Source organism: Morus notabilis, unplaced genomic scaffold (assembly GCF_000414095.1).
Source record: "Morus notabilis unplaced genomic scaffold, ASM41409v2 Scaffold888, whole genome shotgun sequence".
NCBI classification, from domain to species: domain Eukaryota; kingdom Viridiplantae; phylum Streptophyta; class Magnoliopsida; order Rosales; family Moraceae; genus Morus; species Morus notabilis.
This window is the reverse complement of record NW_010367841.1, coordinates 12,816-25,757: the sequence shown is the minus strand read 5'-3', so window position 1 is coordinate 25,757 and position 12,942 is coordinate 12,816. Positions and strand designations below refer to the sequence as shown.

Genomic DNA, 12,942 nt, shown 5'->3' with positions numbered 1-12,942 from the left:
TCGGAAGAGATTACCCTGTTACATTTTTGTATTAAGTAAAATATTAAGGGATGTTTGGTTGGAGGATTCAAATCACGACTTGAATTATGGTTCATAATTCGTTACAGTATTTTCTATCATAAAAAAATACACGTAAATCAAAAATAATTTTAATCACAAAAAGTAATTCGTGGAGATCGAACGCTTGTTGTTTGATATCCAAAGTTTTGGGCTAAATTATTTTTCGTAATCAGTGGGGGTTCCATTTCAAGATTTGGGTTCAATATTGCCCTCAACGGCCTCTGCGGATCATCTGGGTTCGTCTCTCCCATCTCCGATACTTTGCATGCATCAGGTCCGGATCCGGAATATTGATGCACTTGTCAGGAGACTGCCGTGTTTTGCAGCTTTCAAATTTATGCACCAACGATCTTCCCACTGAAGATTTGGATAACCAACGGAAAAAGATTAAAGGTTGGAAACCCTAAATCCCGAAACTCTGTGATAGAAATCCCCTTTTAATTTCTTCTTCATTTTCCGCATATTGCAAGCAAATTAATGGTGTTATTGCATGGAATTCTTCACAAAGGGGTGAAGTTTGTGTATTCTATCACTTCCGTGGGTTTGTCGAAACGGATAGGAATGGGTTTGGAGTGCAATTGTGGGAATGAAGTATATGTCGAAGGGTTTAGGTGGAAAAATTGTTGGGTGGGTTAAACGAAGTGAACGATTGAGGGCCAAATCCCCTATTCGAATTAGAAATATATGATTCGGTATGGGCAAGTTTAATTAATTTAAACGTTAACCTAATTTGATGTAAGAGTAATATGTAAGAGGCGTAATCATCTAACGTATATCCAACGTTATTCTTTAAAAAAAATAATAATAATAAAACTTTGGTAAGTCTAACATGATTTACATTGAAAAGAAAAGGAAAAAAAAAGAAAGAAAAGAGTCCTACTCTTAAGAACCCATTACATAGGTGGGATTCCATTTCAACTTTTTCTATCACAAATTAGTCAATGTACCAAAAAATTCAATAATGGCCGATACAGCTTAACTTCTCCCCTCAGTATTAAAGTTCTTTATTTTTTCCAATTTCGCTATTCTAATATCTCCACTGTCTAAACTCTAAATGGTATGTTTTATTAGCTATAGTTAAATTGAGTAGTTATCGACACAATAATGGGACATGTCCACAATCAATGTAATTAAAAAGAGTATTCATTGACTTAGAATATTGGTTAAATATACATGTCTTTTGTGTATGCCAATAAGTCTATAATATTATATTGTTTAGCATTTTCTTAAAGCTTGCGTCATCCAGTATGCATGTCGGTAAATAATGTTGCACTTTTCTTTCATGTATTAACTTTCGTTCACACAGAACATAATATTTTTGCATCATTTCCTTCTTCCAAAGAATACAGCTCTTTTTATTGCTAACAACATATTAAACAATGTCGGCCAAATTATTTTGAAAAAAAAGAGTACCAATTAATAAACGTTTTAAGCTACATATATAGATCAAATCTTCTGACAAAGCCCTGGGCCCTTACATGTGTTCTGCGATAATATTGATGGCATGTTTACTTATTATGATTGAGAAATATAAGTAGAGAATGAGAGTCAATTCCATATTTACTTAGTCTTTTTTTTTATTATGAAATAAAAGTGAGATTAGTGGGCCTCACTCAAATTTGAGATTGAAAAATATAATTAGCACTCTCATACCCCTCTTGGGATTGAGACTCTTATTCCTGAATACAACATTAAATTACTATCATATCCTTATTTCACTTATAAATATAAAATTAAAAATAAAATTCAAATTAAAAAATAATAATTGCAATATATGTTTATTATTTTATTTGTCTAATATTATAACATTATCCTTGTTAACTTTAATTTAATAAATATGTATTTTATTTGTTTAATAAATTAATAATATATTTTAATTTTTTAACACTATTTATCATTTTTTTATTTAAATTTTAACAATTTATTTTTATATTTTAAATAATTGTACAATTTGTTTTTGTTATTTAATTACCCTATTATTACACTAAATATTTTAATTATGATTAATTTTGATATTTAAGTACACAATTTATTTTTTAAATTAAAAATATAAAAATTGACTTAAAGGGTATATTAGTATTTTTATACTATTTTATTTTAATTCTGAGTGTAAGTAAACGCATGAGTGAGATTTGGAGTAACTCTGATTCTGAATCCTGTCACCAAGTAAACAACTTATTATGACTCTGATTTTTCACTTCCAATCATGTCTATCCTGATTATGCGTAGATAAACATGTCATGGCCTATGATTACCATGCAACTTCCCAAAATAAAATATTTGTTTGTAAATTATAGGCGTACAAGTTAATATATTGTCGAATTAGCAAGTTGCAAAAGTCAACCAACAGCCAATGAGATTATCGATTACCACTCGGATTAGCCAATTGGGACGCCACCCTTTCCTTCTGGGATGGCCCACACAAAACTCCTATAATTTCTCAGGTAAAACCTTTGTTTTTGCAGTACAGGCTGACTAGTTGCTATAGCTGACGATGGTGATCTTAGTATATATATATAATATGTATATATATCGTCTTACCCCTTCGCACACACTTAGAGTTCTTTGTGTATTATTTTTCGAAGGCTTTGGACAGATATGACTTGGTTAATGGTTGAAATTCCTCTCTCATATATAGATGAAGAGATGGAAGCCTACTTTTAGGCCTGTCTTCAATTCTTTTAACAATTATATTTTGCTAACCCGTGCTATGTACTTAAGAAATTGAGTCTAGAAAAAAATACATTTTCTCATGATGTCATACATAATTTATTTACATATACTTAGAGACCTTTTTATAATGTAATAAAACTAGTCCACTAACATAAGTCCTTGTACCAATCGATTGGTAATTAACAAGGAAAAAATTATGACATTGGATAAGAAGTTGTTGGATATATTTGTACACAATACATATACACGTTCTTGTATATATCTCTATGGGTGTGCAAACCATAGAGAGAGGAAAAAAAATGAATTTGGACACCTTCGTTTAATTAATTCCAAAAGTTTAGATAAAACCTTTATTAATATCGAGCGGAGTAATGCCCAAAAAAAAAGGTGTTAACTTTTCGCACTAGCTATTTGCAAATTAAAGATTTGACTGTCGTTTATTTTGGCTCACCACATATTGGATATATATGTATGTACGTATTTTGCATATGGAATTCAAACTTTAGATAATATTAGAGATAGAGATGTGATTATTTTATTTATAGATCAAGCTTGCATTGCAACCAATATAGACCCATTTTTGGACAGGAGCAAAGCTAATATCTTTTAATCTTTTGATAATATAAAGACACGTATATGTTGTATTGATAGAATTGATTGATTCGCCTTTTCACGGCTAGTAAAAGTTTCAATTATTGAGAAGGACAAATATACTTACACATATAAGCATATATACCTTTTAGGGATATAACATATAAAATCAAAGGAAAGAAATTAAACTGTTTATTTGCTTGAAAACAATTAAATATTCAAGCAAAAAAGGAAGGAAAATTTCTCCATTCATGATAAAAGAAAAAGAAAAAGGGACAAAGGGAGTTTATTGTAATGTACGGCAAATAATATATTTTTAGTAAAAAAGCAGCAAACAAAAATATACTTTAGGAGTTCCTATGCTCTTTATATTATGAGTTCCTAACCCAACGGCACTGATTGTGATGTTGTCATCACTTGCACCATCGCCCAAATCTAACGGAAGATTCTAGCATTAGATTTTAATTATTAGGAATTAAGAATATGCCTTCCCTTTTTCTTTTTCCTTAACAAGGAAAATCATGACGATATAAGTAATCATCCAAGACTAGATATGCACGATCTCATTGTTGGTATATAAAATTGTAATTATATATATATATATATATATATCTCTGAGAGAATAAAAAAGAAGAATATTGAGAGACCTTTATCTATCGGGCTGATTATGGATATTCCATGTGGAGGCCCATGTTCTTATGGATTAACAGAAACTGGAAAATCCCCTTTTTTTCAATAAATACTAGATAATTAGGCTTTTATAAAAAAGAAGAATATTGAGAGACCTTTATCTATCGGGCTGATTATGGATATTCCATGTGGAGGCCCATGTTCTTATGGATTAACAGGATTAAGAAACTGGAAAATCCCCTTTTTTTCAATAAATACTAGATAATTAGGCTTTTTTTTTTTTTGCATGGGTGCTCCCTGAACTTCACGTGATTGGTAATTCAATCCCTAAACTAAAAATTGTGGCAATTGGCTTTTTGAACTTTAAAATTTGTTGTTTAACTGATCCAATTAATGACACCGTTAAGAACTTGGATGGAAAAGTCATGTGCATCTCACGTGTTCATGTAATCAGATACTAAATTGAAATTTATTAAGAAAATAGAAACTACAACCGTAAAAAAAAAAATAGAAAACAAAAGGGAAAAAAAAAATGGCTTCGCCAAAACCATTCATGGCCGTCGAGACTTCCACTCCTTTCTCCCTTTCACCAAACCAAAGCCTGCGAGGTCCTTGAATTGGATCGTGTTGTTTCCGTTCATACTGCTCAACACAGATCAGATGGGGAAGGAGGTAGTACGGCGGGGGCTGAAGTTGAAGTCGGATGCCAATGGAGGAAAAGAGGCTGTAAAAGCTCGAAGGAGGGAAGGAGGGCCTTGGGGGATCTCTATCTGTGGCTTGTCTCCTTCTTCTTTCTCATTGCCTTTTCGTGGACTTTACTTTCATGGTTATCAAGGGAAAGTTTTGGTCTTGATTAAGGATATACAATATGCCTCTTTCCAAAAAAAAAAAAAAAATCAAATATGAGAAATCAGAATTGTTCCCAAAACCAAGAAAACAAGAAAATGAATTAACTTCCAAGCTGGTAAACCTTTTCGTCTCTTGGGTGCTTGAATTGAAATTGTCCAGATATTTTCTTTTGGAATGAGATCGTTGTCTTGAATTGGAGTTCCTTCTGTCGAGCCCAGCCCTATTGCATTTGGTTTTGTGTTCCTTTATTTTATTTTTTTTTTTTTGCTTTTTTAATGCATTTTGTACAATTGCAATGGCAGACAAATCAAGAGATCTGGTGAGGTGGGTGGTGCGCAATGAAGATTTGGGAGTTGCCAGCACGACGGAGGTCGAGGGTGGGGGCAGCAGCTCTCCGTTGTTTGATGGGGCTTCCGACGGTCATCGGTTCACTAGCGGAGCCGGCCATTCATTTAACTGGAAACGTATATTAAATTTTTTTTAATAAATTATCTTAATATCAACGTATACAAAAATATATTTATTTTAATTGAGACATATTATTTCAATAAAAGTATAAGTGTAAAATTATAAAATTTATAAATGTAATATTTTTAAAAAAAAAATTTGAATGAAAACGGTAGTTCTATTAAATTGCATTTAAATCCGCCAATGATGAAGTTGTGAAGGAAAATTTAGAGATCGTTTAGTTGGAAGATTCGTTCTCTGATTCGAATAATGATTCATGATTCGTTACAGTATTTTTTCTCATAAAAAATACACATAAATTAAAAATGGTTATAATCTTATGATTCTAATCTATAAATCAAACGGATTCTTAATTTATTTTGGTTTACAAAATTATAAGATATAAATTGCTTTTAGTAAACTTCAGTTGATCCCTGATTAGGTGCACCCGTGGTGTGCACGTGAAATTTCCGTTCAAGTTTCTAACGGCGTCATCTGTTGGATTAGCTATGCAACACATTTCAAAATTTAGGGAGCCAATTGCCACAATTTTTAGTTGAAGGACTTAATTGCCAATCACGTATAGTTCAGGGGCAACCATGCAAAAAAAGCCGAAAGGTGAATATTGAGAGAGCTTTATCTATCGGGCTGATTATGGATATTATGTGGAGGTCCATGTTCTTATGGATTAACAGGATTAAGAAACTGGAAAATCCTTTTTTTTTTTAAGAAATACTAGATAATTAATCATGGCATTTGTAATTATCCAAGATATTAAGTAGAGTATTAGTCTAGCAAGTTGTCAATCAAATTTGTGTTCCATGCTCATGGGACTTTATACTCTAAAATGGGTAGGATAACAGAAATGTCTTGGAAAAAAAAAATACCTATTCTTCTGTTTATTAACTTAGACAATTTTCATGATAATCAGAGTTTCAGAAGTCAATCGCTTTGAAAAAAAAAAAAAAATAGTAGATGATTTTCTTTTTAGTCTCCCTGTTTAGTAAGCTCCTCTTTTATTTGAAGAATAACTCTTGTGAGCTTCAAATTTTCACTTATTTAAGAAGTTGCTTGAAACGTATTTATCAGTATTCATCCTAACTTTATTTTTTGTCTGATCAATATACAAAGCACCTGTACCAAGACCACATGTGACAACGTTATGGGTTATGGCCATGTCGACAAGAACACAAATTTCACGTTAGCTACTCAACAAATTTTATCAAAACAACCACATTCCCCGCGATAATCGGATTTAATTACTTATATATAGTACTACTTCTCAAAGATCACTTTCCAAGAAAACATTCTTCAGATTATGTGAACAATTCCTCCTTACAATTTGAAATCACCATATCTTCCCAAAAAAAAAAAAATAATAATAATATAATAAAAATAAAAATAAAAAATAAAAATAAAAAGATTGGTCATTCTTTGATACGCCAACATACCGGTATGTTAGGTTTTAAGTCCGTAGATCTACATAAAATCACGTAAGAGTCAAAAAATATGCAAACTTAACGGTTAAAAAAACTTGACAAATTGATACACTAGGCATACTAAAAAAATTTTACAAAAGATTTACATATTATTCATTTGATTCTGATTTCTCATACGTATTTTCACATAATCTGAGATTTAGAACCATGCTCTATTGATTTCTTCCAAAAAAAACACAGAGAGAGAGAGAGAAAAAAAAAAAAAAAAAAAAAAAAAAGAACCATGCTCTATTAATAATACTATCCTAGCAGGTATACACATCAACTAATTTTAACAGAAATAATTTCAAAATCATTTTTTAATAGGTTCAAAAGCAAACCCAAATAGACCAGCCAATCCGTATGCGACAAAGCACTGATAACATTAGAGTAACATTATCTTGACTATTCTTGAGGGACCAAGAGCGTGAAAAGAAAAAAGGGGGGAAAAAAAAAAGCAATGCATTGCATTTAGTCGCGCATATGATTAATTTAACAATTCCATCACTATAATCCACTTCACAAGTCTCCTCTTTTCCCCCATTTGTTGGGAGCGATAAGTACAGACCGAACGAGTTGACTAACTGAAGTTTAATCAACTCTTTTAAGTTCAAAAACATGTGAAACTGTCAACTTATGCATGTCGATTAATGCGTCAATCATGATCAGCTGATCTAATGGAAACGTGTATGCATGTACTCTACCAAGGGCAGAGCCTGTTCTTAGAGACAAAGTTGTAGATTAGACAAATCAATAACTTGGTTTACAAATAAATACAAACAAAACCGCCGGTGGCCGTGACATAGAGAGAACCTATGAGGAAACCCTGGTGGTGATGACATAAGCGATGAAAACATGAGTCGGGTTTTTTCTTTTTCTTTTTCTTTTTTTTTTTCCTATCAATTCCACCTATGATCCGAGGGCCAAGTGGGCATTGGACTGACGCTGCAAGGACACTACTGATCAACAAACCCTTTTTTCATCAGCAAAATAAAAAGTGTAAAAGAAAGATTAACATAAAGCACTTCAATGCAAGAGTACAAAAGCATGAATTAGGAAAAGTAACTTGCCAATTTTGATCATTAAATGACTGGCAAATCAAATAGAATAGGATCATACCAGTCAGAATAATGATTTATATAAACATCAAGCATGGAAAATCTATCCTCAACACACTATCCATAATTGAAGCCCACAAAGAACTTCAGTAAATGTGAGCCAAAGTTCATCCGCTTCTATGACTGCAATAAATATCCTTCATCATTAATCTTCTATTAATTTTTATCACCACTAGTTTCATTTTAACCAGGACTACCGGACTACTAAACCAAACCCTAAAGAAGGTGTGTCCTATAAGCACTTCTAAGCGCTGGTATTTCCCCTTCTTTGAACTGGTTTGTAAAGCACAACAGTAACAAATTTTGATCGAAAGCGATGAGTGAACCCCAATGCCACTACAGATCGCGGGGCCTCCCTGTTCTCGATGTAAAGATGGTTGAGGATCACATTGTGTGGCGTCGAAATAGATCCAGCACTGTCTCTGCTAGGGCAGCTAAGAACAGTGTGTTGCAGATGAGGAGGAACAATAGGTGGATCCCGTGCCTCGTCTTCCGTGCCCGGGTACACATTGTTGTAACTTGAATCGGGTGACTTTGGAACTTCAAATCCGAGGACAGTTGCTTCATCCTAGACAATAAGCATATAATAGATTGAGAGCTATTTGATTTCGGTGTTCAATGAAATAATCAAGGTCACAGTCATAAGCCTTACATGATCATCACCATACTGGTTGTTCATGTTGAAATGCAAATGCAGCTCACAAAATCATCAACAGCAGAAGAGTATGAAAATGATATGCCTGAAAAAACAGAAGTTTTCCTTTCATCAGGATTTGTCAAAATATCAATAATATCATCAATAGTAATATATTCGTAAGTCGTATAAAAATCATTCTCCCGAGTCCCGACTTCTAATGAGCCAGACACATTTGAAATTTCAGCAAAGGAAAGAAAGACATAATAAACTGGCCCTTCCCAAAAGAACTCAGTAAGACTGTCACACTACAGTCAAATGGAAATATTTCCGCAATTGTATGTCTATAACTTTCACATGGGCCATTGAAATTGGCAACAGATATTTTTTACTTGTTTATTTGTCTACCTCAAGGCAACTTTGTATGCTTAACAATCACAACCACAGAGTGGACTATTCAATCATGTCACCAAGAGGCTCTTGTTGGTTATAAAGGACCACCTTGCATTCCGCATAACATAAAGATTGGCATTGGGATGAACACTGTTTCCTACTCAACTAAGAATCTGTGTGTCCGTATTCTTAGCTACTACAACCAATATAATTCATCCACAAATATTTAATCTCACAGCACATTGATGCACTCACTCTGAGTTTGAAAAACAAATCTCGACACTCAAATTCTTATAAAAAATAAATAAATAAATAGTTCAGAACACAAGAGGTTATTCGTACTTACTAATCTAAGCCAAAATTCGTTGATCCTAGGATAATCCACGACATCAATACCAATAAGGATTTTTTAGTACTAACTGAATATCAAGGGTTTGCCTCAGACTAAAATTGAGGCTCCCAACAAAGTCCCGGTGAAGGGTCTTAGAATCAGGACTATTAATTAAAACTAAATCCTAATAACATATATGATTAAATGCGCTGCCCGCAGTAAGTGAGGCAAGGGAATGCTTGGTACCACTAGAGTCGCTACAGTGAACATAAAATCATGATTATAAGAACAAGGCAAGGCTGTGAAGCCAGAAGCAAGTTTAGTGGAAACAAGACTTCAGTAGTTCTGAATGATCAAGATCGACAGTAGTCTCTTCTTAAAAAGTGAGGAGATATGTTTCTAAGAGTGAATAAACTTCACCATGTCATCTATTAGTGCTTCCCCAATTACAAAGAGGTTTAGTGCATACGTAATAGCTACCAGTTACATAATAACAAAGTCAGGCTGTTTCACCTGACATTGTCTACACTAAAGTATATACATATCTGCCAAGCATTTTGATCTCGAATTGTATTTGTATACCTCGACCATGAATTTCCCATCTCCACATATTCATTTAGAGGGAAACCAAGAGGGTCCATTTGCTCAAAAAAATTAATAGTGATCGTAACAAGATATAGAGTGCCATATTGGCCAGTAAAGTGGGGTATTGATAAGGCTCGGATTCAGTTAGACATATCTAGTGTGCATTAAGCTAAGAGTTAAGACTGATATGATTAGAGTCATCTGTTTTCCGCAACGTAAAGGATTGGCTATGGGGTGATATGAAGAGACTAAGACAACAATTATGCCCATCTAGTGAAAAGAGATCCCAGAAGCTATCCGTGGTAGTTGTCACAAATTTTAAAAACAAATCTTGATTTTAAGAGCAATTATAATAAATAAACTTTCTTCTGCAAAAGTACTTAAAAAGATAAACGTATTACAGCCAAGTCTCACGAATATTAAATACATGTCTCAATGAAAGATAACCTCTGAAAGTTGTTGATCCAAAACAATAAAAATAGAGACATTAAAGGATTAAAAGCTCATTGTTGTGTCAATTGAACAAAGGGAAGTTTACTTATCGTGGTGAAAGGAAAAGGAATATCAAGTTCCGTGAAATTGGGGCAGAAAGCAATGGGAACTAAGTTTCAGGGTTGTTATTTTATTAAACTGCAAGGTATATGAATCAAAATGGATATGATTAGTTTACAAAACAAAACAAAACATAAAACATAAAACAAAAGAAGAAAAACAGGAAAACCCTTGTGCACATAATTGGGGCATCGAGGGAGAAGGAGCTAAATAAGTGAGGGAATTTTCGGTGGAGAAGGTGGTTTTCGCTTTCACTAGGAAATGGTATTTAATTCCGAAGGTTGGAAGCGAGAATTAAGTTCTGCCTGTATCAGAAACTTAATTATTACTTTGCAAATGGGCCCCCGCTTCATTTTGGTTACCAAAAATGAAAGGAAACACAAGAATCTAAAATAATAAATTTAATTCCCTTTCCTCCCTAGAAACACGAGAATTTGCATGGTTAGAAAGTATAAATTCCTCTACAAAAGGAAATCCCACCATGTCGTGCCAAATTGATCTAGGGTTAATCACCTAGCTCTTATACAAGGGATTTTACTTTCCCTGCATCATACATTAATCTCCTCTGTTATTAACAGAGATGTAGCGTATCCCTCAGAGTATATCTCTATAATGGTTCAAAGAACTTATCAAGCTAGCTATTAATCGAAATGTTTTTCTTAAACTTTCAAATTAATCTACCATTTAGGTGTAAAATGCAAGGGGTGAACAAGCTAAACGTTGAAAAACAACATCCACGAGTATCGTACAAAAGACCTTAGCCACTACATTCCAAGAAAATTAATTATAACCCGTAATTCTTCATATCTCAAACGTTTCTAAGGTTCACTACCAAACAATGGCAAAAATCCAGAGATCAAAGCAAAACATCACAAAGAAAGCTGCTCGTCAGACAATTATTCCACCGCACTCTTGAATTCTGGCTGAAATTGAATATGGAATTCCAAATCTTTTAGATGCCTCCTTGGCAAACAAACAATCAAATAAAAACAAAAAAGAGAGAGCAAAAAAAAAAAAAAGGTAAGCTCAAAACCAAAAGAACCCAGGAAAAAAAAAAAACTCGCGTGCGCGCGCACAATGGCACTTAGATGCATGAAGCAATCTGAATTAAACCTAAAACCTATTCAAGAAAAAGCACATTGCACACGTTAAAGACTAAATGTTAAGCAAAGCCACCTAACAAATGCACGTATATACTTAGTAGATACAGGTAAGTATACAAAAATCAGAAAATCACAAGGATTTTTTTTTTTTTTTAAATGTGTACTTTACCAACAATATGCTATGATCGATACAAGCTATAGATCTCACCAAATAATAATTAAATAAAGCTCACATTTGGAAGAAAAGAGTAATACTAACCTGACTGGATTGAAGCTCCGGTCCTTTAATTTCTTTTGAGCCAATCACACAAAATGCACGAAAAAAGATCACTCAAGAAAATAGACAAACTTTTGCAGACCCAAAGCTCATCTGCAAAAGAAATGGAAAAATTCGGCGTACCCAGATGATATCAAAAACAACCCATCAAATATTAAGCGAAATAAAAACTACCCAACAATCTAAACCCTATCAATTGCCAGTCAAAACCCTATGTTCTTGTTTTCCTTGTACGAAACAGTGATAAAAAATAATACCTAATAAAAAAGGGAAAAAAATTCACGACCAAATAAGAAGACCCGCAATGGGATTTCGAGAAGGGAGAAAAAAAAAAAAAAAAAAAAAAAAAAAAAAAAAAAAACCCCAAAAGGGATTTTGAAAAGGGAAAAAAAAAAAAAAAAAAAAAAAAAAAAAAAAAACAAGCCCGAAATTACAAATAATTAGAACAACCAATAGAACTCTTTACCTGGTACAAGATGAAAACTTGGGTAATCCTTTGGCAAAATAAACAAAAGATTATTATGTATATATAAAGAGTTTCTGTGGAAAAAGAATCCCAGCAAAAGAAAGAGACTTTTTGGTCTAGAGGAATCCGCCAAGAGAATCCAATCCGACGTCAAGCTGCTTATTATGGTATGTCAATAAAATTTCACCAGAAAAAGGCAAATATTAAACTTTATATTTGTAAACCCATGGCCATGGGCTGTCGTTTTCTATTTTACTTTTTCTATGGTAACAATAATGGAATGGAAGGAAATCTGGCACTATTTATTATTTGTTTATTGGGTTGAGATGTCACTGAAAAAAGGTATTAAGAGGGAGAGAAAAATTGGTGCTTAGAGAGCAGACAAGTCGATGTTAGTCACTTTTGGCCATACCTTTATCTGTGTGAGTTTGTATCTTCAAGACACGACACCAAAGCATGTATAGCTGCCCCTTTACCATCACCCTTGCCCTTATTGACAATTCAATGCTTTTCTCTCAGTTTTCCAATTTTGCGGGACTCTTTCGGAGGTGATAATAACTAAATAACAACATATAATAAAATATTATAGAGTCTCCGGTGGACACTTATAATATTTTTTTTTTGTTGCACTCGTTAAATCTGATTAAAATTAATTAGATTAAAACATATATTTAGAATATATGATTTTTAATATAGATATAGTTAAAAATAGATAATTATTAATAATTTTTTTCCTTTTTTGAATCTATTAGAGA

The 12,942-nt window shown here is 33.0% G+C and overlaps 1 protein-coding gene across 1 annotated transcript; it reads right to left on the bottom strand.

Annotated features, from left to right (window-relative positions):
* Positions 1–7,898: 7,898 nt before the first annotated feature.
* On the bottom strand, positions 7,899–12,555 carry LOC21403481 (SNF1-related protein kinase regulatory subunit beta-3). The gene is made up of 4 exons (XM_010113497.2): positions 12,188–12,555; positions 11,704–11,814; positions 8,499–8,586; positions 7,899–8,414 (listed from the first exon to the last, which is right to left on the bottom strand). Exons 3-4 carry the CDS (start codon positions 8,523–8,525, stop codon positions 8,091–8,093), a joined length of 351 nt encoding a protein of 116 aa, XP_010111799.1. The 5' UTR covers positions 8,526–8,586; positions 11,704–11,814; positions 12,188–12,555; the 3' UTR covers positions 7,899–8,090.
* Positions 12,556–12,942: the final 387 nt, after the last annotated feature.

Coding starts and splice junctions, on each gene's coding strand:
- LOC21403481 (XM_010113497.2), bottom strand. CDS start 8,525: ATGAACAACCAGTATGGTGATGATCAT. Junction 8,415..8,498: donor ACCAGTATGGTGATGATCAT/GTAAGGCTTATG, acceptor CTTATTGTCTAG/GATGAAGCAACTGTCCTCGG.